Source organism: Macaca mulatta, chromosome 10 (genome assembly GCF_049350105.2).
Source record: "Macaca mulatta isolate MMU2019108-1 chromosome 10, T2T-MMU8v2.0, whole genome shotgun sequence".
In the NCBI taxonomy this organism is placed as follows: Eukaryota; Metazoa; Chordata; class Mammalia; order Primates; family Cercopithecidae; genus Macaca; species Macaca mulatta.
In genome coordinates, this window is record NC_133415.1 from 58,440,049 (window position 1) to 58,465,450 (window position 25,402).

The window sequence follows — 25,402 nt, forward strand, 5'->3', positions numbered from 1 at the left end:
GATGAAAGAAATTGAAAAGGATAGAAAAAATGGAAAGACAGTCCATGTTTATGGACTAGAAGAACTAATCTTACTAAAATGTCCATTCCACCCAGTCTACAGATTCAGTGCAATCCCAATCAAAATATCAATGACATTCTTCACAGAAATAGATAAATTAATCCTAAAATTTATATGGGACCATGGAAGATCCAAAATAGCCAAAGCCACCCTGAACAAAAGTAATAAAGCTGGAGGAATCACATTATCTGGCTTCAAATTACACAAACTATAGTAATCCACACAGCAAAACTGGCATTAAAAATAGGCACACAGACCAATGGAACAGAGTGGAGAGCCCAGAAATAAGTCCACGCATTTATAGTTCAACTCATATCCCACAAAGGTGCAAAGAACTTACATTGGGGAAAGACAGTCATTTCAATAAATGGCACTGCGAAACTGGATATCCATTTGCTGAAGAATGAAACTAAATCCCTATCTAAAGTAAACCCCTAACCACATATAAAAATCAAATCAAAATGCATTAAAGGTAAATCTAAGACCTGAAACTATAAAACTACTAGAAGAAAACATTGGGGAAACACTCCAGGACATTGGGGTGGACAAAGGTTTCTTGGTAAGACTGCAAAAGCACAAGCACCCAAAGCAAAAGTGGACAAATGAGACCACATCAAACTAAAAATCTTCTGCACAGCAAAGGAAACAATCAACAAAGTGAAGTGACAATCCACAGAATGGGAGAAAATATTTGCAAACTATCCATCTGAAAAGAAAGTAATTGCCAGAATATATAAGGAGCTAAAACAATTCAATAGGAAAAAGACAAATAACCTGGTATTTTAAATGGGCAAAAGATCTGAACAGATCTCTCTCAAAATAAGACATACGAACAGCCAAGTGTATGAAAAAAATGCTCAATATCACTAATCAGCAGAGAAATGTACATCAAAACCGCAATGAGATATCATGTCACCCCAGTCAAGATGGCTTTTATTCAAGAGACAGGCAATAATTAATACTGGTGAGGGTGTGGATAAAGGGGAACCAGCATGCACTGTTGTTAGGAATGTAAATTAGTATTACCACTATGGAGAGCAGTATGGAGGTTCCTCAAAAGAATTAACAAATATATACGATCCCGCAATCCCACTGCTATCCCACTGCTGAGTATATATCCAAAAGAAAGGAAATCAGTATTTCAAGAATATATCTGCACTCTCATGTTTACTACAGCACTATTCAAAATAGTAAAGATATAGAATCAAAGTGTCTATCAACAGATGAATGGAAAAGGAAAGTGTGGTACAAAAACACAATGGGATATTAGCCAGTCATTAAAAGAATGAAATTCTGTCATTTTCAATAGCATGTATGAAAATGGAGGACATTATGTTAAGTGAAATAAGGCACAGCATGACAAATATCACATGTGCTCACTCACTTGTGGGAGCTAAAAACATGAACTCATGGAGACGGAAAGTAGAATGAGATGGTTAATAAAGGTTGGGAAGGATGGTGGGTAGAGGGGATAAATAGGGACTCGTTAATGGGTACAAAAATACAGTTAGAATGAATAAGTTCTAGTAGTTGGTAGCACTATACAGTGACTATAGTTAAGAACAATTTTATTATATATTTAAAAATAAAAGAGAGAACTGGAAAGTTCCTAAAACAAAGAAATGCTAAATGCTTGAGGGGATGGATACCCCAATCACCCTAATTTGACCATTAAACACTGTATGCCTGTATCAAAATATAACATGTAACCTATAAATATGTACAACTAATATTTATCCTGAATAATTAAAAATTTAAAAACCAAAAGAGAAAAAGCAAACAGAAAGTATACCTAGTAAAGGCCTGAAATATAAAGTCTAGGTGGTTTGGCAAGCCACAAAAGATATCGGCATATTATACACACCACATAATGAAAGAATTGTGGCACTGATGCATAATTAGATATATGGGGGAAAATTAGAAATTGAAATGCAAATGTAAATTGTGAGTATACTCAGTGATGTAGCTGAAACCTTAAATTATGTGGTAAAAGACTATATTTTTAATAAATTTAATGGGAAAATAAAATACTGGAAAATTTTAAAAATAAGTATATATTCACAGTGTATACCTGGAGAAAAACCATTGAGAGATCTAAATGCGAATGATAAAACCACAAAATCCGTAGGAAAATCTCTCAGAGATCAAAAGGACTACATAGCAAAAAAAAAAAAAAAGAAAAAAGAAAAGAAAAAAAGATATAACCATAATCAAAAGACAGTGGGAAAATTATTTACCTATATCATAGAAATGGACAAATATTCTTATTGTATGTACAGGGCTACATAAATAAAAGAAATCGCCGGTTCTGAAAGGATCCCTCCGCGTCCAAAAGACCACAGGGTCGCGGCGCCTGTCAGGGGAGTCCTTCCAAGGATTCCGGGTCGCGCAGTCCCCTGTGGACGGCTTTGACCAACATTCTGGGGCGTGTACCTGGACGACTCGCCGAGGACTCTGGGGAGCGTAGTCCACTGTGGGGATGCGAAGCGGAGGGTCGCAGAGCCACGGGTCGCGCCGAGGATTCTGGGTAGCGTAGTCCCGGCCGCGCAGAGGCTTCTGCGTAGCGCAGCCCGGGCGGCGCCGAGCGGTCCAGATCCCTGGGCGTCACCGAGCCGTGAGGTGGGTAGTCCACCGTCGGTGACCTCACCTCCTCGGTTCGCCGTCAGCCGCCTTGGTGAGTCGCGCTCCTGCGGGTCCCTCTCTCCAGCGCGCCCTTCCTGCGCAGGAAGAAGGGCCGGGAAGGCCTGGGACGCCAGGGCGCTGCTGGGGCCGTAGCGCGCCCTCCCTCAGGCCCGGCGTCTCCATGTTCTGGGGAGGGGCGGAGACCCAGGCCGCGCCTTGGAGTGGGCTGTGGTGCTGCGGCTCGCCGAGCGCCTCGGGTCTGGGCCGCTACTCCGTCTCCGTCCCCGGTTGCGTGTAGTGGCGGTTAGGCAGCCAGGATTTCACAGGGGCGCCGAGCAACCCAGGTCTCCGTGTGCCAGGGTCGCCGCTCCTCGAGTGGGGACGGGCCAGCGGCCTAGGTAGCTGCCACGGGGGTCGTTTGGCTGGAGGTGGTGGGGGACTCGGCCACAGACTGGGTCCACCAGTTGGGTGGGGGTTACAGCCCAGAGACTGATGGACTAGGTCCGACTCGGGTTCCCTCCGACTCTTGATGCTCCAGACTTTGTTGTGGGAGGCGGGACCGGGGAGGACTTCGCCCGCGTGTTTTGGGGAAGGGTCGCTGCTTTGGGTTGGGGGCAGCCCGCCTTGGGACTATCTTCCTTGGGTGGGAGGGTAGGCCGGGACCAGATGTCCTGGCACGGGCACTTCTAGACGTGTGTGGGGGGCTCTGCGTGGGGCAGCGTCCGCGGGAGGTGAGGTAGCTGTGGGGACCCAGGTGGCCTCTTCCCTGGAGCCCTGCTAATGATGGCAAAATATATTTAAAGAGGTTTATTCTGAGTCAGTGTGAGTGACTGTGGCCCAGGTTATTCAGTCTCAAGAGGTCCTGAGAAAGTGTCCGAGGTGGTCGGCTTGCAGGTTAATTTTATACAATCCAGGGAGACAGGAATTTCAGGTAAAATCATAAATCAGGCTGAGCACTGTGGGAGGTCAGGAGTTCCAGAGCAGCCTGGGCGGCACAGCGAGACACCCTGTCTCTACGTGAAATTAGAAAAATAAAAAATTAGCAGAGCGTGGTGTCCCATGCCTGTGGTCTCAGCTACTTCGGTGGCCCAGTCAGTTGAGTCCGGGAGGTGGAGGCTGTAACGAGCTATGTTGGCTGCACTGCATGCCAGCCTGGGCAACACAGCGAGATCCTGCCTCAGAAAATCATAAATCAATATGAGAAAGATACACGTGGGTTCCTCCCAAAAATCCAGTATCTCCAAACGGGTTTACACCTCATGGGGGCACTTAGGTATTCTTTAGTGGACAATTGGTTGAGAGACTTAAGCTGTTGCCTAAAGACTGGAATCAGAAGTATGCCAGAGTTAAGGGGATTGCATAGATCAAAGTTCTTGTTATGTAGATGAAGCCTCTTAGTTGGCAGCCCACAGAATAGATGGTAAATGTATGTTTTCAGTTATTTTTGTTTCTTTCTTTGTTTTTGTTTTTTTGAGAGAGAGTCTTGCTCTGTCGCCCAGGCTAGAGTGCAGTGGCGTGATCTCAGCTCACTGCCACTACCACCTCCCCGGTTTGAGCAGTTCTCCTGCCTCAGCCTCCTGAGTAGCTGGGACTACAGGTGCCCACCACCACGCCTGGCTGATTTTTGTATTTTTAGTAGAGATGGGGTTTCACCATGTTGCTCAGGCTGGTCTTGACCTCGTGACCTCAGGTGATCCACCTGCCTCGGCCTCCCAGAGTGCTGGGATTGCAGGTGTGAGCCACCATGCGTCAAACTGGCTGTCTCTTCCAGACCTAGGAAAGGCTTAGAACGAAGGAGATCTGGCTACATTAGTGGAGATTTGCTACAGATGCAAATTTTCCCACTAAAGGCAGCTTTGCGGGGCTATCCATTTCAGTATGTTGCGCCTGTGGCAGCCACTTCAAAACTTGTCAAAGAAGTATATTTTGGGCTAAAATAACTTCCTTCAGCATCTGCTGTCATGTGATGCTGTACCAGAGTCAGGTTGGAAAGTGAGCCACATTATATAAGAGTAATAAAACTCGTCTGATTAGATGTTATGGTTTCTAGGGCAGGACTCCCCAAGCCCCATATATACGCATTTGGGCAAGGGAAAAAAGGTGAGTTTCATCCTCACCAGGTTGGTAGGGCTTCCTTGGTTATTGGAGTGGGAGTAACAGCAACCATTGGGCCCAGCAGTTTTTTTAAATGCCTCTGGGGCTGTGGACTGGCCAAATAACTGATTTTAATCATTTCATTATGGAAAAATTGTAAGCAGAACCCCAAGGTAGAGAGACCCATCAGTCAAGATATACCTCATGACCTTGCAAGCTAATCTAGCTTGACCCAGATCCCCTTCTAACCTGTGCAGATTCATTGAGAAATGTCAGAGCCCTGCCTACTGGTTAAGACATAACCCTTTACAGTGAGAACTGAAACCCAGGCTCTATCACTTTCTTGGCTGTGTTGCTTTGAGAAAGGTATTTAAATGTTTTGTGCCTGTTTCATCATCTGAAATTGGTGGGTAATAGTCACTTCATAGGACATTTGTGAAGATTGAATGCAGAAAAATTTGTGCCATGCCTGGAACCGTCCCTGGCATATATTAAATTCTCAATGTGTTAAATATTATAATGAATATCAACACTTCCTTATTCTGGAAGCACCGACAGGATAAGCTGTGTTTAGTGTAAGCATCGTTTCAGGACAGGCTCTGTTGTGATGCCCACACTCGGGATCTGTTCCCAGGAACCTGCCTACAATGGTTTTCTTCTCTGGAAGACTTTGGGTCCTTTTTTTTAACAAGGAGAGGCTCTACCCTGGTACTGAGGATTTCCAAGGCCACCTTTGAGGATCACAGAGCTAATTTTAGAACTATTTTAGTCCCCAGCTCCTCTTCCTCCACTCCCATGTTACCCATGAGAGGACTGCCTGCAGGGTAAGGGAGGACAGCCCAACCCCAGGTGGGGACTTCTTATGTATTGCCTTCCTGCAGTGCCTTCTCTGCCCTAAACCATCGTGGGTTTCCTTTGCTAATGTCTGACATCTTGTGCCCTACACTGTCCCGTCTGAGGCTCAGAACCTCTCAGCTGGTTCTCCTCGTGGGGAACGTTCCCCAGATCTGATGCCCTCATTCAGGGCACTTCCATCATTGTCCCTACATTTCTTCTCTCAGTGCTTTATTCAGGCTGCTGCATTCATGGTGCAGACCAGGTCTTGTAAAAAATTATTCTGTCAGCATGTGCTGAGCCATTGTCCTGTCCCAGGGACAGGGCTTTATAGTCATTGCCATATTCATCTCTTCAACCAGTGTGGAATCCCCATTTCCCAGACTAAGAAGTAGTGTGTTAATCAGTTGAAATAATTTTCACGACTGAGCATGGTGGCTCACACCTGTAATCCCAGCACTTTGGGAGGCTAAGGTCGGCAGGTCACCTGAGCTCAGGAGTTCGAGACCTGCCTGGCCAACATGGTGAAACCTTGTCTCTACTAAAAATACAGAAATTAGCCAGGCATGGTGGCTCACGCCGGTAATCCCAACTACTCTGGAGCCTGAAGCAAGAGAATTGCTTGAATCCAGGAGATGGAGGTTGCAGTGAGCAGAGAACATGCCACTGTACTACAGCCTGGGGGACACTGAGACTCTGTCTCAAAAAATAATAATTTTTACTTTATGTAACATATCTGGGATCAAGTGGACTGGGTTGTGGAGCAAGCTGGGATTTTGGGGGTTTCTGTTAAGAATTAGCTTCACTGAGGTATAATTGAGACAAAATTTCTCACATTTTAAGTTCTAGTTAATGAGTTTTAAGAAATGTATATAGTGAAGTCTTGATCATCAAATCAACATATGAACATTTTTCATCCCCAAAAATGTAGGAGCTGTTTTTTTATCTTAGGAAAATTTTAATGAAATGTACGTGGAGGAGCTAAATGTTTCAAGTTTGCCTTATGTTCATATCTAATTTATTGGTAACTAATTTAAACCACTTTCTTCTGGCTCTCAGTTTCTGTTCCTACAGGATATTAAGTCCCACAGATGTCAACAGATGGCAGGAGTGAGACCAAACAGTTTGCAGTGTTCTCCACTCACACCCTGGAAATGAAAGTTTTCTCTGTTTTTCCTCTCCAAATTATCTTGGAAGGGATATTCAATTTTTTTTCAAATTTACAATGAAAAATATTGAAGAAGGAACTAAAGTAGAGAGAATATATAACAAATCTCTCTGTTCCCTACTTGCACCTTAACACTTTGCTCTTCTTATTTCATCCAACCCCCTCCCCACCCCACGCTTTCTGTTTTCAGGATAGAGCATCTTGAAGCCAATCCAAGACACCATTTTATCTGTAAATTTACTGCAGCTGCTTCTCTGAGGACTATTTTTGTTGTTATTGTTTTGCTTTTTAACATAACTAGAGTACCAGAATCACACTCAACAAAATTAGCAATTTATTAATTTCACCCATTACCCAGTTTATGCGGAAATTGTCCAGGTCTCAAAAATTTCTCCTCACAATTCAGATTTCACACTCAGGTTCATTAAGATGGGAAGCATGAGAGAAGAAACATCTAGAAACCAGCTCAGTAGTGCCCCCTGTCTGTTTTACTTCTCTCTTTGTGATCTAGGTAAAGGAAGTTTCCCTACCTTGGCAAACTTCCCATCTGCTTGCTTAGGTGCTGAGGCTTGTTCATGCTTTCCTTGTCATGGCTTTTTCCTCCGCTTCCTCCTTCTAGAATTAGGCTCATCTCCTAATTCTACTTCTCCACTGTCTTTTGCCTCTCTGCCCATGAGGACAAATAATGATCACAGCCACTTACCTAATTGCCTGGCCCTAGTTCTGGTTCCAACTATAATCAGAAATGTGGATTCTGGAATGGCAGTGAGGAGCTATGTGGACTATATCTCCAGTAAACACCATAACTTGTAATTTAGAAAACCAAAAACAACCATTTAAACTACACAGAATTTGTCTTAAGACCACTCAGGAATTTAGAGAAACATTTATTCAGAAAAATCAACCGAGCCTTTCTGAGAACAGTGAGAGTCTGTAACATTTGACACACAAACTTGCTACCCTCCCCACCCCCATTTTGGTCCGCTCTGAGAGAAACTCCACTATGGGCTGTGAAAATGACAAGATGGAACCCTCTCCCTCTCCAGTTCTCAGTCTATTGTGACAGTTTTTCCCTGAGAGAGGCATGATGCCACTATTCTTAACTTCTCTCCCCCCGCCAGTCCTGTGTTCCTGAAGCTGGTTTCATGTAAGCGTAGTTGAGAAGTGTGGGTAGGGACCTCCTTGAATTTATTCTTGGAGTTTGTTGAGTGTGCTGGCCTTGTAGATTCATGTCTGTCTTCAAATTTTGAAGTGTTGGCCATTATTTCTTCAGTAATCTATCAGCATCTTCTCCTAGACACCCATATATATGTCCAGTTAATGGTGCCTTATAACTCTCTTGGCTCTGTTTACTTTATGTCATTGTTTTCTCTTCCTGCTTCTCTGTCTCTGTAATTTCTTCTCTGTATGTTTACTGATTTTTTTTTTTTTTTTTTTGCCTGCTCATCTGCTGTTAAACCCCTCTACTGAATTTTTCAGTTACTATGTTTTCAGGTCCAGAATTTTCGTTTGCTTCCTTTTTGTAATCTCTGTTGATATTTTTATTTTGTTCATATATATTCTCCTGATTTCCTTTTCTCTATATGTGTTTACATGAGTTTTTGAGAATATTTTAGACAGTCTAAAATCTGTCTAGTATGCCTGAAGCTTATGTTTCTCCAGGGAAGGTTTGCATCACTTTATTTTCTTCCACTATTTGTCCATGTTTTCTGAGTTTTTGTTGTTGTTGTTGTTGTTGTCTGAGGAGAAGGTTTAAGATTTTCTCAGGCCTTTTTTGAGCATGGATCTTACCTTTGCTTGTGGCTTTTTCCATTTGCTCATAGGCAACTGCTTTTAAAGAGTCTCTCCTCTGGGCCCTTGATGGTCTGTTGTATGTCTCTACCCATAATATCTTGCCCCAGGCATCTGCTCTTCAGTCTGTCTCTGCATCTTTGCCAAGCATGATCCAGTGCTTTTCCTCCCTAAGGTGTGAGATCCTCAAAACAGAGAGAGCAGTCCCTCAGGCAGCCTCCAACAGCTTAGAACCTTGTAAGAAAGGTCTACTCTGCTTTCTCGGGTTTGAGGGAAGGAAGTGGAAACTGGGATGCTGCTTTAGAAGCTCTGTTGTATTCTGCACCTGTAATTTTTTGCCCCAGGGATCTATAGGCAAGTTCACCATGAGATTTTTCCGTTAGGCAGCACTTGGACAGGATAGAACACTGGGAATAAGGAGTATTGGGATGCAAATATGACTGTCTCCTGTTTTGTTTTTGTTGTTGTTGTTGTTGTTTTGTTTTGTTTTCCTGAGACTATGTCTTGCTCTGTTGCCCAGGCTGGAGTGACAAAGCTCATTGCAGTCTCAACCTCTTGGGCTCAAGCCAGGAGTAGCTAGGACTACAGGCACGTGCCACCACACATGGCTAATATTTATATTTTTTGTAGAGACAAGCCTTTGCCATGTTGCCCAGGCTGGTCTTGAACTCCTGGGATCAAGCGATCCACATGCATCAGCCTCCCAAAGTGCTGGGATTACAGGAAAGCCACTGTGCCCAGCCAACTGCCTCCAGTTTCTAATGTGGCTTTTTCTTGATTGGGCAGTTTCTTGAATGCTGGGGACTTTTGAGTATTTTCAAATGAAGTTTGTTCCTATAAGATTATTTTAGGCAATTTTTTGGTAAGCATAGAATTAGCAATATGATTAATGCTTTTTCTGTAAACTAGTATTATGAAAAATCTCAAATGGGTAGCAAAATTGGGAGAATGGTAATATGAATCCCCATGTTGCCTTCATCCAGATTCGATAAATTTTAAAACCATAGATAGTTTTGTTAGATTTATCCCTTCCCCCTGTTTATGTGCCAAAGTATTTTAAACAAATCCAGATGTCTTGTTATTTTACCCATATATATTTGGTCTCTGAGAGGATTTTTAATCAATGTTGAGGTGTAACTTGGGTACCATAAGAAGCACTGCTTTTAACTGTATACTTTAATGAGTTTTGACACAGGTCACTTATCACCTCAATCAAGATACAGAACATTTCAACAGAGTTCTCATGTGCCCTTATATGTAATCACTCTAGAGGAAAATAGTCAAGAATTCTCACCATAATATGGACAAGTAGTATCCAGCAATGCATGAAAAGGATGATATATTCTAGCCAAATGGAGTTTGTTCCTAAAAAACCAACGATAGGGTGTGAACATAGAGTAAGCTACCTGTGGAGATATTTAACTTTTTTTTTTTTTTTTTTGAGACGGAGTCTTGCTCTGTCCCCAGGCTGGAGTGCGGTGGCGCGATCTCCACTCACTGCAAGCTCCACCTCGTGGGTTCACACCATTCTCCTGCCCCAGACTCCCGAGTAGCTGGGTCTACAGGCACCTGCCACCATGCCCTGCTAATTTTTTTTTTTTTCTTTGAGACTGAGTCTCTGTCGCCCAGGCTGGAGTGCAGTGGCACAATCTCTGCTGACTGCAAGCTCCGCCTCCCAGGTTCACACCATTCTCCTGCCTTAGCCTCCTGAGTAGCTGTGACTACAGGCTCCCGCCACCACTCCCGGCTATTTTTTGTTTTTTGTTTTTTGTTTTTTTTTTTTGAGACGGAGTCTCGCTCTGTCACCCAGGCTGGAGTGCAGTGGCGCGATCTCCGCTCACTGCAAGCCCCGCCTGCTCCCGGGTTCACGCCGTTCTCCTGCCTCAGCCTCCCTAGAAGCTGGGACTACAGGTGCCTGCCACCACGCCCAGCTAATTTTTTTGTATTTTTAGTAGAGAGGGGGTTTCACCGTGTTAGCCAGGATGGTCAGGATGGTGACCTCGTGATCCACCCGCCTCCGCCTCCCAAAGTTCTAGGATTATAGGCGTGAGCCACCGAGCCCGGCGGAGATATTTTACCTTTTATCTGTGGTTCTCAGCTCAGGAAGGAAAGGAAAGGCAGCTTCTTGCATGAATCAGCTTTCAGCTTAATATTTTTCTTTTGGCAGAGTGGTTTGAGTTCCCACGTTTTTATTTTCCTTTCACTGCTTTCAGGGAGCAAAAGAGAAAAACCTACATGACTATCTTAATGCAGAAAAATATTTGATAACATTTCACACCTATTCAGGGTAAAAATTCTCAGCAGATGAGGAATAGAAAGAATTTCCCTTAATAAAACAAGGTTATGTGTGACAGCCTGGCTGCAATCATCATATTTAATGGTGAAGTGTGTTCACACTAAGATCAGGAACAAGCATTAATGTTGATTTTCATCACTCTTTAGCATTATCCTAGAATATCAAGGTAATTTGTTAAGGTATTAAAAAGGAATAAAAGGCATAAACATTGAAATAGAACAAGAAAAACTTTTTATTCACAGAAGATGTGAGTGTGTACATGGAAGAATCTGTAGTTAAACAACTACATACTAGTAACACACAGTTTAGGAACTTGAGAAAATAAGGTCAGTATTTTTAAAGAGCACTTGTATTTCTGTAACCTAGCAGCAAACAGTTAAAAAATGAAATACATATTTATACTACCACCAAAAACAAAATGTTTAAACTTCTAAGACTGAATGTAGGAGAATATCTTTGTGACTTTGGAATAGGTAAAGATAGCACAGATGAGACATGCAAGGATGTAAACTATTTAAGTGTACAGAAATAACAAAAATAAATGTTATAAATCGCCTTTCAACTGCCGTCAGAAGAAGAAATTTCACTGCTTTTCTTCTCTAACTGCGTGTAAACCAAAAAGTATCAGAATCAAGTACCAATTTAGATGGGTTTTTTTTATTATTATTATACTTTAAGTTCTAGGGTACATGTGCATAATGTGCAGTTTTGTTACATATGTATACTTGTGCCATGTTGGTGTGCTGTACCCATCAACTCGTCATTTACATCAGGTATAACTCCCAATGCAATCTCTCCCCCCTCCCCATTATAGGCCCCTGTGTGTGATGTTCCCCTTCCCGAGTCCAAGTGATCTCATTGTTCAGTTCCCACCTATGAGTGAGAACATGCGGTGTTTGCTTTTCTGTTCTTGCAATAGTTTGCTGAGAATGATGGTTTCCAGCTGCATCCATGTCCCTACAAAGGACACGAACTCATCCTTTTTTATGGCTGCATAGTATTCCATGGTGTATATGTGCCACATTTTCTTAATCCAATCTGTCACTGATGGACATTTGGGTTGATTCCAAGTCTTTGCTATTGTGAATAGTGCCACAATGAACTACATGTGCATGTGTCTTTATAGCAGCATGATTTATAATCCTTTGGGTATATACCCAGTAATGGGATGGCTGGGTCATATGGTACTTCTAGTTCTAGATCCTTGAGGAATCACCATACTGTTTTCCATAATGGTTGAACTAGTTTACAATCCCACCAACAGTGTAAAAGTGTTCCTATTTCTCCACATCCTCTCCAGCACCTGTTGTTTCCTGACTTTTTAATGATTGCCATTCTAACTGGTATGAGATGGTATCTCATTGTGGTTTTGATTTGCATTTCTCTGATGACCAGTGATGATGAGCATTTTTTCATGTGTCTGTTGGCTGTATGCATGTCTTCTTTTGAGAAATGTCTGTTCATATCCCTTGCCCACTTTTTGATGGGGTTGTTTGTTTTTTTCTTGTAAATTTGTTTGAGTTCTTTGTAGGTTCTGGATATTAGCCCTTTGACAGATGAGTAGATTGCAAAAATTTTCTCCCATTCTGTAGGTTGCCTGTTCACTCTGATGGTAGCTTCTTTTGCTGTGCAGAAGCTCTTTAGTTTAATATAGATCCCATTTGTCAATTTTGGCTTTTGTTGCCGTTGCTTTTGGTGTTTTAGACATGAAGTCCTTGCCCATGCCTATGTCCTGAATGGTACTACGTAGGTTTTCTTCTAGGGTTTTTATGGTATTAGGTCTAACATTTAAGTCTCTAATCCATTTTGAATTAATTTCGTTTAAGGAGTAAGGAAAGGATCCAGTTTCAGCTTTCTACTTATGGCTAGCCAATTTTCCCAGCACTGTTTATTAAATAGGGAATCCTTTCCCCATTTCTTGTTTTTCTCGGGTTTGTCAAAGATCAGATGGCTGTAGATGTGTGGTATTATTTCTGAGGACTCTGTTCTGTTCCATTGGTCTATATCTCTGTTTTGGTACCAGTACCATGCTGTTTTGGTTACTGTAGACTGGTAGTATAGTTTGAAGTCAGGTAGCGTGATGCCTCCAGCTTTGTTCTTTTGACTTAGGATTGTCTTGGCAATGTGGACTCTTTTTTGGTTCCATATGAACTTTAAAGCAGTTTTTTCCAATTCTGTGAAGAAAGTCATTGGTAGCTTAATGGGGATGGCATTGAATCTACAAATTACCTTGGGCAGTATGGCCATTTTCACGATATTGATTCTTCCTATCCATGAGCATGGTATGTTCTTCCATTTGTTTGTGTCCTCGTTTATTTCACTGAGCAGCGGTTTGTAGTTCTCCTTGAAGAGGTCCTTTACATCCCTTGTAAGTTGGATTCCTAGGTATTTGATTCTCTTTGAAGCAATTGTCAATGGAAGTTCATTCATGATTTGACTCTCTGTTTGTCTGTTACTGGTATATAAGAATGCTTGTGATTTTTGCACATTGATTTTGTATCCTGAGACTTTGCTGAAGTTGCTTATCAGCTTAAGGAGATTTTGGGCTGAGACGATGGGGTTTTCTAAATATGCAATCATGTCATCTGCAAACAGGGACAATTTGACTTCTTCTTTTCCTAACTGAATACCCTTGATTTCTTTCTCTTGCCTGATTGCCCTAGCCAGAACTTCCAGCACTATGTTGAATAGGAGTGGTGAGAGAGGGCATCCCTGTCCTGTGCCAGTTTTCAAAGGGAATGCTTCTAGTTTTTGCCCATTCAGTATGATATTGGCTGTGGGTTTGTCATAAATAGCTCTTATTATTTTGAGATACATTCCATCAATACCGAATTTATTGAGAGTTTTTAGCATGAGGGGCTGTTGAATTTTGTCAAAGGCCTTTTCTGCATCTATTGAGATAATCATGTGGTTTTTGTCTTTGGTTCTGTTTATATGTTGGATTACATGTATTGATTTGCATATGTTGAACCAGCCTTTCATCTTAGGGATGAAGCCCACTTGATTATGGTGGATAAGCTTTTTGATGTGCTAATAGATGTTTATTTTGCCAAGGTTGAGCACATGCCCCAGAGAGAGGTCAGTAGCTTTCCCCAAAGATGAGTTTGAGAGCTTCATTGTTTAAAAGGGAAAAGTAGGCTGGAGGGGAAAGAGGGAGGGTGTGGTAATCCACCTGTGGCAAGAGAAAAGGAGCAGGTAGGAGAATAGTCAGTTATGTATTCATCTTACACTCAGTAAATCAGCACTTTATGTAAGATAAGGTGTGCATAGAGCAGCTACTATGGAGATACTTAACCTTTTATCTGTAGCTATCTCCTTTGGAACAAAAGAAAAGGCAGCTTCTTACATGTTTTCCTTTTGGCATAGTGGACTGGGGTCCCTAGTTTTATTTTCCTTTCATAACACCGTAGTATTTGTTCACGTCTTCTGTCTCAAAGTTGCTGGCCAGTGGATGTATGCTGTGTTCATCATAATCACCACGATAGCATCTTTGTTCCTTCACATTTCCGTCTTTTCACCCCTGTATGTCTGTTTTTACTTTTACTTTTTTTTATCAAAACATTCACTTAAAAGTATAGTGAGTACTCTAATGAAATCATTGTACCCACCACTTTAATTTACAATTCTTTTCCTGTATTTCTACTGGAATTATTTTCCAAAAATTCAGAGAAAATAGTACAATGAACCCAGTACACATTATTCAGTTCTAAGATATCAAGTGTGGCCAATAATGCTCAATTGACTTTTGAGGGTGAGAAGGGGTGTTTAAGCACATCCAGACATCATTTTCACTCATGAATGTTCTGAAAGTTTGTATACAAGGAAGGGCTCATGCTTTTAAAACCCAAAATATTTTTATAATAACAAAATCAATGTTTGATAATCTAATATCCAATTCGTGTTCAGATTTCACTGGCTGCTAAAACTCCTCACGTATTCTTTGTTGCAATCAGGATCCAAATTGCATTGGATCACTCACTGCCTTAGATTGACCACATGTCTGAGGACTTTTATTCTTGAAGGCTCACACTCCCCATGCTATTAATTTGTTACAGGCTTTGGTGTTGTACAGTACTTAATAACTGCCAGTGCCATCTGCCTGTGGCCTTCTTAAGTTTGTCTGCCCCTGTGATTATCCTGACTTTAAACCCAGGTAGACGGAGGCTAGAAGAGGCAGACAGCTTTTGTGTGTTCTGTCCAATGCAAAGAACACCTGCAACTCTGAGCCCTAACCTTAAACTCAAGACCTCATCTGCAGGTGTTGCACATCCTTTTAGCCCCTCAGTGATGTAAGCAACAAACCTCACCCAGCTTCTGGGACACAGGGTCTTCACTCCCAGATGAGCTTGTCCTGGATTTGCAGGGAGCCTGGCTCCCTAGACCTTTTGGCCAGACCCCCACAGGGGGATTGTGCAGATGTGCTCTCCCCAGATCCCCAGTTGGTATTGGAATCAGGCCTGTGTCACATGTGGGGAGGGCAGCTGCACCCAGCCACCCTCTGACTTCTCTCCTCCCACAGATCAGCCATCTGCAAGCTTCCCTTCTCCATGGAGAGCAGGAAGACAGTCATGGGACCCCAGGGAGCCAGGAGACAGGTGAGACTTCCCAGAACTGTCCTCCTTGCTGTCACAGGATGGGCCCATTTCCTTCACTGGCCCTAGCAGTCACATTGTTAGCACAGGACCAAGGCCAGCACCACTCCTGGGGAGTGATCTGTCTTTCCTGGCGTCCTCCAGCAGGTGACTGGCCTGTGGGTGTCACTTATCAAGTAGTGATCTGTGTACAACACCCAGGGAGCATTTACAGCCAAAGACGGGAATCTCCACACTCAGGTGTCCAGTGATGATGTTGGGTTGGTGTCAATGAAGGGTAGGGCAGAGAGGGAGGTCACAAAGGCCTCCAGTGGGAGGGGCTCCCTGGGCAGTTGCGAGAGATGTGGCAAGTACAGGAGATGGGGAAGAGGCAGAAGTGTGCTCAATCTCAGGCCGCCACTGGGCAGACCGCTCAACTGCAGGGACGAAGGGTTTTAGCAGTCAGCGTTCTCACAGACGGCTGGTGGATGAATCCAGGTCCTAGGAGAAGCAGATCCCAAGATGCAATGAGATGGGCTGGGCTCATGTTAGAGGAAAGGCCTGCAAGAGAGAAAAGGGGATGACTGGAGCCTCATCAGACTCCAGTGAGGAGAGAGGGATAAAATTGCGTGGAAGTGTCAGAGACCAAGTACAGCCTTGGGAGGCTCAGCCAGGCCAGCAGGTCTTCAAGCCATAGTGGGCCATCAGAGGAGCGCCTGGATCGGAAGGGGCTTGCCTTGATGTCCTTAAAATGCATGGCCACTGCCTGGAACAGCTGCGAGAAGCATGGCCTAGATGTGGGTGCAGGAGTGGACTGTGGTCCCTTAGGCTCCCAACTCAGAAGTCTGCCAGGTGCTGGCTTGGGGTGGCCACAGCTGATTTTCTGTGTGTTCTAGTGGAGGTGCAGAGTCACACAGGGCACCTGAATATCTCTGGTTTGGCAGACAGCATGTTGGATGGTTAGATGGGCTTTCAGCATTACCAAACTGGGAGATTGCACCTACAGCCCTGGATCGGCCACGTCTCTGAGGAGCAGTCACTGCCCTGTGCCGAGCCTGCATTGTCAGTTGGCCACAGATGCCCAAGCTTACCAGGGTCCTCACGGTTTGACAGTGTAGGATTGCCACCTCCCATAGCTCTGCCACTTCCTGCAGACTCCTCACAGCGTGGCCTAAACTGCTGAGATAGCTCCCACCTACCTCCCTCATTGGCCCCTGTCATCTGATTATTCCTAAAGACTGCTGGCTACCTCTGACCCTCCTGAGGACAGAGGCCTGGATGCCAGCCTGAGGAGCCCAACTTGGTCTTTAAGCTGTCTGGGGTTTTCTTGGTTTTTCTTTTGGGTTTTTTGGGGGGATGGTGGTCAGGGTCTCACTGTTGCCCAGGCTAAGTGCAGTGGCACAATAATAGCTCACTGCAGCCTTGACCTCCCAGGCTCAAACAGTGCTCACACCTCAGCCTCCCAACTAGCTGGGACTACAGGCACTTGCCACCATGCTCAACTAATTTTTTATTTTTGTGTATGTGGAGTTGGGGTCTCGCTATTTTGCCCAGGTTGGTCTCAAACTCCTGGATGCAAGCAATCCTGCATCAGCCTCCCAAAGTGCTAGGATTATAGGCATGAGCCAGCATGCCCAGCCTGCCTGGATTTTGAGGATCTTTACAGTAGGTGTGACATGATAGATCAGTGCTGGGGGAAATAGGGATTGACAGTTAAGGGTCAAAGGAGAGGCTTTCTGACTCATGAGTCTAGTAGTCTGATGAGCTTCGTGAATTGATTATTTATTTATGAGACAGAGTCTTGCTCTGTCGCCTGGGCTGGAGTGCTGTGGCACAATCTCAGTTCACTGTAACCTCCTCCCAGGTTCAAGCGATTCTCCTGCCTCAGCCTCCCAAGCACCTGAGATTACAGCCATGCACCACCACACCTGGCTAATTTTTATATTTTTAGTAGAGACAGGGTTTCACCGTGTTGGCCAGGCTGGTCTCAAACTCCTGACCTCAAGTCATCCGCCCGCCTCAGCCTCTCAGAGTGCTGGGATTACAGGCACAAGCCACCGTGCCTGGCCACAAATGGAATTTAAATTCATCAGGCACCTACAGAGATGCCAAACTGGTCACGTGCGTAGTTGCAGAACAGATGTACTGTGAGAAGGGCTCTTTCAAAAGTGCTCCATCCACTAATTCAGATGTGCTCAGACTGCCCTATACAGCACTGGATTTTTGGTAGAAATCAGATCTAACCTGGATCTGAATTCTGGGATCCTGCAGTGGAGATTTACATTTTCCAGCGCAGGTCCCAAATGATGGGTTGTCATTTTATCAGAAGATCCATGAGAGCTGTGTCTTGCTCATTTAGAAATTCATGGAGTATCTAACTCAGAACATGGCTCGGGGTACCGTAAAACTTTAGTAATGTGTTATTTACTGTTCATATGTTTGTAGGAAACACTGTTACTTAATTTTTTGAGTTTTCCTCTTCTCCCTGCCTAGGTTTAAAGCTCCACGCAGTTGAAACTCTCTGTGCTTCTAGGAAGCCCCATTAAGACTACCTAGCACCATAAATACTGGGGCCAGGCAGAGACGGAGGTCTTGGAACTCCAGGCACAGGTGGCAGAACCTGGAATCCTCCAACTGCCTGAGTGCAACACTGTCCCTGGTGAGCATGCCTGGGTTTTGTGTTACAGGCTTTCTTGGCATTTGGGGATGTCACTGTGGATTTCACCCAGAAGGAATGGAGGCTGCTGAATCCTGCTCAGAGAGCCCTGTACAGGGAGGTGACACTGGAGAACTACAGCCACCTGGTCTCACTAGGTAAGCGTGGCTTCCCTCGAGCCTAACATTTGACCTGTGGCGCCTCTGATGTTGCCATAGGGTTAGGTTCAGAGACAAGAATGTTGTTTTCTCTATTCCCCTGAGGAAGGTCTACCTTTGGTAAAGTTTCATACTGACTGCCACTGGGCACCTGCAGGCCTCTTTCCCCACCCTGCGGCTCCCCCTGGGGGTTTGTACTCTGAGCATGGTAGACAGGGTCCTCCTGAGCCTTCCCCCTCTGAGTCTCCCTCCCTTCCTGCCCTGGGTGGTTCCAGCAAATGGCCCCTGGAGCCTACAACCAGGAGTCACCTTATGGTTTTTTTCCCTGTGAGCAGGAATTCTCCATTCTAAACCAGAACTCATCAGGCGGCTAGAGCAAGGGGAAGCGCCCTGGGGAGAAGAGAGAAGATGCCGGCCAGGCCCCCGTGCAGGTGAGGGGATAGACAGGGCAGACAGAGCACAAGGCACTCAGCCTTTCAGGAGGGAGGAGGCTTCTCTGAGGCCAGGGGACCTGGAAGCTGTTCTGGCCTCCTTGGCTGCTCTTCAGACCACCTGGCCCTGCCTTCCTTTCAGTCCTTGCTGAGTGAGGGGTTCTCTTGGGGCCCCTGGACTCCTTCTCCCGGGAAGCCTCCTTTCCCCCTACTTGCTAGGCTTCTTTCTCCCACTCAGTCTCCTCATTTGTGACTTTCCTCGTGACTGCCCGACTGCAAGCCTAAGTCTGTCGCCCCTTCCTGATACTGTCAGGGTATTCCTATGTTAGCTTCTTTTTGTTTTGTTTTGTTTTTTATTTATTTTTCCGTATAAGTAAATATAAATTTTTTGACATAATTTGGATCTCATTCTTCTATATACTGATTTTCTTTTTTTTTTTAATTTAAGTTCTGGGGTACATGTGCACAACATGCAGGTTTCTTACATAGGTATACATGTGCCATATTGGTTTGCTACACCCATCAACTCATCATTTACATTAGGTATTTCTCCTAATGCTATCCCTCCCCCTGCCCCCCAACCCCCAACATTCCCCAGTGTATAATGTTCCCATGCCTGTGTCCATGTGTTCTCATGGTTCAACTCCCACTTATGAGTGGGAACATACAGTGTTTGATTTTTCTCTTCTTGTGTGACTCTGCTGAGAAAGATGGTTTCCAGTTTCATCCATGTTCCTGCAAAGAACATGAACTCATCCTTTTTTATAGCCACATAGTATTCCATGGTATATATGTGCCACATTTTCTTTATCTGGTCTATCATTGATAGGCATTTGGGTTAGTTCCAATACTTAGCTATTGTGAACAGTGCTGCAATAAACATACATGTGCCTGTGTCTTTATACTAGAATGATTTATAATCCTTTGGGTATATACCCAGTAACGGGATTGCTGGGTCAAATGATATTTCTAGTTCTAGATCCTTGAGGAATCGCCACACTGTCTTCCACAATGGTTGAACTAATTTACACTCCCACTGACAGTGTAAAAGCGTTCCTATTTCTCCACATCCTCTCCAGCACCTGTTGTTTCCTGACTTTTTAATGATTGCCATTCTAACTGGCATGAGATGGTATCTCATTATGGTTTTGATTTGCATTTCTCTAATGACCAGTGATGATGAGCATTTTTTCTAAGTTTGTTGGCTGCATAAATGTCTTCTTTTGAGAAGTGTCTGTTCATATCCTTTGCCCATTTTTTGATGGGGGTTTTTTTTTTTTTAATTTGTTTAAGTTCTATTTTAGCTTCTTAAAACCTCTGTCCATTATGCTTCTTCAATTCCCATAGCTTTTTTCCTTGTCTTTTAATGTTTTAAGCAGTACTACTGTTGCCAGAGGTCACTTCACCTTCCTCCTTCCCCCATTTCCCCCAGAAGTACTGCATGAGTGGGGCTGTGGTCTAGAATTGTGCAGCCTGTTAAGTCCCAGTAGTCACTGCAGTGGTTCATCAGGACTCATGATGATGATGATGATGATGATGATGATGATCAGGACTCATGATGATGATGATGATGATCAGGACTCGATGATGATGATGATGATGATGATGATGATCAGGACTCATGATGATCAGGACTCATGATGATGATGATGATCAGGACTCGATGATGATGATGATCAGGACTCATGATGATGATGATGATGATCAGGACTCATGATGATGATGATCACGATGATCAGGACTCATGATGATGATGATCACGATCAGGACTCATGATGATGATGATCACGATGATCAGGACTCATGATGATGATGATGATCAGGACTCATGATGATGATGATGATCAGGACTCGATGATGATGATGATCAGGACTCATGATGATGATGATGATCAGGACTCATGATGATGATGATCACGATGATCAGGACTCATGATGATGATGATCACGATCAGGACTCATGATGATGATGATCACGATGATCAGGACTCATGATGATGATGATGATCAGGACTCATGATGATGATGATGATCAGGACTCGATGATGATGATGATGATGATGATCAGGACTCATGATGATGATGATGATGACTCATGATGATGATCAGGACTCATGATGATGATGATGATGATCAGGACTCATGATGATAATGATGATGATCAGGACTCATGATGATAATGATGATCAGGACTGATGATGATGATGATCAGAACTCATGATGATGATGATCAGGACTCATGATGATGATGATGATCAGGACTCATGATGATGATGATGATCAGGACTCATGATGATGATGATCAGGACTCATGATGATGATGATGATTATCAGGACTCGATGATGATGATCAGGACTCCTGATGATGATGATGATGATGATCAGGACTCCTGATGATGATGATGATGATGATCAGGACTCATGATGATGATGATGATCAGGACTCATGATGATGATGATCAGGACTCATGATGATGATGATCAGGACTCATGATGATGATCATCAGGACTCATGATTATGATGATGATGATCAGAACTCATGATGATGATGATCAGGACTCATGATGATGATAATGATCAGGACTCATGATGATGATGATCAGGACTCGATGATGATGATGATGATGATCAGTACTCATGATGATCAGGACTCATGATGATGATGATCAGGACTCGATGATGATGATGATCAGGACTCATGATGATGATCAGGACTCATGATGATGATGATGATCAGGACTCATGATAATGATGATGATCAGGACTCATGATGATGATGATGATGATCAGGACTCATGATGATGATGATGATAATCAGGACTCATGATGATGATGATGATCAGGACTCATGATGATGATCAGGACTCATGATGATGATGATGATCAGGACTCATGATGATGATCAGGACTCATGATGATGATGATCAGGACTCATGATGATGATGATGATCAGGACTCATGATGATGATGATCAGGACTCATGATGATGATGATGATGATCAGGACTCATGAAGATGATGAGGACTCATGATGATGATCAGGACTCATGATGATGATGATCAGGCCTCATGATGATGATGATGATGATCAGGACTCATGATGATGATGATAATCAGGACTCATGATGATAATGATGATCAGGACTCCTGATGATGATGATGATCAGGACTCATGATGATGATAATGATGATCAGGACTGATGATGATCATCATCAGGACTCATGATGATGATGATCAGGACTCATCATGATGATGATGATGATGAGGACTCATGATGATGATCAAGACTCATGTGATGATGATCAGGACTCATGATGATGATGATGATGATCAGGACTCGATGATGATGATGATCAGGACTCATGATGATAATGATGATCAGGACTGATGATGATGCTGTTCAGGACTCATGATGATGATGATCAGGACTCGATGATGATGATCAGGACTCATGATGATGATGATCAGGACTCATGATGATGATGATCAGGACTCATGATGATGATGATGATCAGGACTCATGATGATGATCAGGACTCATGATGATGATGATGATCAGGACTCATGATGATGATCATCAGGACTCATGATGATGATGATGAACAGGACTCATGATGATGATGATGATCAGGACTCATGATGATGATGATCAGGACTCGATGATGATGATCAGGACTGTTGATGATCATGATCAGGACTCGATGATGATGATGATCAGGACTCGATGATGATGATCAGGACTGTTGATGATGATCAGGACTCATAATGATGATGATGATCAGGACTCTTGATGATGATCAGGACTCATGATGATGATGATGATGATCAGCACTCATGATGATGATGATGATCCGGACCCATGATGATGATGATGATCAGGACTCATGATGATGATGATGATGATCAGGACTCATGATGATGATGATGATCATCAGGACTCATGATGATGATGATAATCAGGATTCATGATGATGATGATGATGATGATCAGGACTCCTGATGATGATGATGATGATGATCAGGACTCATGATGATGATGATGATGATGATCAGGACTCATGATGATGATGATGATGATGATGAATATCAGGACTCATGATGATGATGATGATGATCAGGACTCATGATGATGATGATGATGATGATGATGATCAGGACTCATGATGATGATGATGATCCGGACTCATGATGATGATGATGATGATAATTATCAGGACTCATGATGATGATGATGATGATGATCAGGACTCATGATTATGATGATGATCAGGACTCATGATGATGATCAGGACTCATGATGATGATGATGATGATCAGGACTCATGATGATGATGATGATGATGATGATGATCAGGACTCGATGATGATGATCAGGACTCATGATGATGATGATGATAATTATGAGGACTCATGATGATGATGATGATGATCAGGACTCATGATGATGATGATGATCAGGACTCATGATGATGATCAGGACTCATGATAATGATGATGATGATCAGGACTCATGATGATGATGATGATCAGGACTCATGATGATGATGATGATGATGATCAGGACTCATGATGATGATGAGGACTCGATGATGATCAGGACTCATGATGATGATGATGATAATCAGGACTCATGATGATGACGATGATGATCAGGACTCCTGATGATGATGATGATCAGGACTCATGATGATGATAATGATGATCAGGACTGATGATGATGATGATGATCAGGACTCATGATGATGATAATGATGATCAGGACTGATGATGATGATGATCATCAGGACTCATGATGACGATGATCAGGACTCATGATGATGATGATAATCAGGACTCATGATGATGATGATGATGATCAGGACTCGATGATGATCAGGACTCATGATGATAATGATGATCAGGACTGATGATGATGTTCAGGACTCATGATGATGATGATCAGGATTCATGATGATGATGATCAGGACTCATGATGATGATCAGGACTCATGATGATGATGATCAGGACTCATGATGATGATGATGATGATCAGGACTCGATGATGATCATCAGGACTCGATGATGATGATGATCAGGACTCATGATGATGATGATCAGGACTCATGATGATGATGATGATCAGGACTCATGATGATGATGATGATGATCAGGACTCATGATGATGATGATGATCAGGACTCATGATGATGATAATGATGATCAGGACTCCTGATGATGATGATGATGATGATCAGGACTCCTGATGATGATGATGATGATGATCAGGACTCATGATGATGATGATAATTATGAGGACTCATGATGATGATGATGATCAGGACTCATGATGATGATGATCAGGACTCATGATGATGATGATGATCAGGACTCATGATGATGATGATCAGGACTCATGATGATGATGAGGACTCCATGATGATCAGGACTCATGATGATGATGATGATAATCAGGACTCATGATGATGATGACGATGATCAGGACTCATGATGATGATGATGATCAGGACTCATGATAATGATGATCAGGACTGATGATGATGATCATCAGGACTCATGATGACGATGATCAGGACTCATGATGATGATGATAATCAGGACTCATGATGATGATGATGATGATCAGGACTCGATGATGATCAGGACTCATGATGATAATGATGATCAGGACTCATGATGATGATGATCAGGATTCATGATGATGATGATCAGGACTCATGATGATGATGATCAGGACTCATGATGATGATGATGATGATCAGGACTCGATGATGATGATGATCATCAGGACTCGATGATGATGATCAGGACTCATGATGATGATGATCAGGACTCGATGATGATGATGATCAGGACTCATGATGATGATGATGATCAGGACTCATGATGATGATGATGATGATCAGGACTCATGATGATGATGATGATGATGATCAGGACTCGATGATGATGATCAGGACTCATCATGATGATGATGATGATGATCAGGACTCATGATGATGATGATGATCAGGACTCATGATGATGATGATGGTGATCAGGACTCGATGATGATGATGGTGATCAGGACTCATGATGATGATGATGGTGATCAGGACTCATGATGATGATGATGATCAGGACTCATGATGATGATGATGATGATGGGGACTCATGATGATGATGATGATGATCGGGACTCGATGATGATGATGATGATCAGAACTCATGATGATGATGATGATAATTATGAGGACTCATGATGATGATGATTATGATCAGGACTCGATGATGATGATCAGGACTCATGATGATGACGATGATGATCAGGACTCATGATGATGATTATGATCAGGACTCATGATGATGATGATGATGATGATCAGGACTCATGATGATGATGATCAGGACTCATGATGATGATCAGGACTCATGATGATGATGATGATAATCAGGACTCATGATGATGATGATGATAATCAGGACTCATGATGATGATGATGATGATCAGGACTCCTGATGATGATGATGATCAGGACTCATGATGATGATAATGATGATCAGGACTGATGATGATGATCATCATCAGGACTGATGATGACGATGATCAGGACTCATGATGATGATAATGATGATCAGGACTGATGATGATGATCATCATCAGGACTCATGATGATGATGATCAGGACTCATGATGATGATGATAATGATCAGGACTCGATGATCAGGACTCATGATGATAA

At 43.1% G+C, this 25,402-nt stretch overlaps 1 protein-coding gene across 12 annotated transcripts in view; it reads left to right on the top strand.

Annotated features, from left to right (window-relative positions):
• The first annotated feature begins 2,606 nt into the window (after positions 1-2,606).
• ZNF337 (zinc finger protein 337) overlaps positions 2,607-25,402 on the top strand; it is a 38,016-nt gene continuing 15,220 nt past the window's right edge. For 3 of the 12 annotated variants that reach the window (XM_077951033.1, XM_077951040.1, XM_077951036.1), the window contains exons 1-4: positions 2,607-2,734; positions 15,385-15,460; positions 18,124-18,250; positions 18,586-18,681. In XM_077951033.1, the coding sequence (XP_077807159.1) occupies positions 15,413-15,460; positions 18,124-18,250; positions 18,586-18,681 (271 nt within the window). In that variant the 5' untranslated portion in view covers positions 2,607-2,734; positions 15,385-15,412. The remainder of the gene's footprint in view (positions 2,735-15,384; positions 15,461-18,123; positions 18,251-18,585; positions 18,682-25,402) is intronic. The other 9 variants (XM_077951034.1, XM_077951037.1, XM_077951041.1 and 6 more) reach the window with 7 other exon arrangements.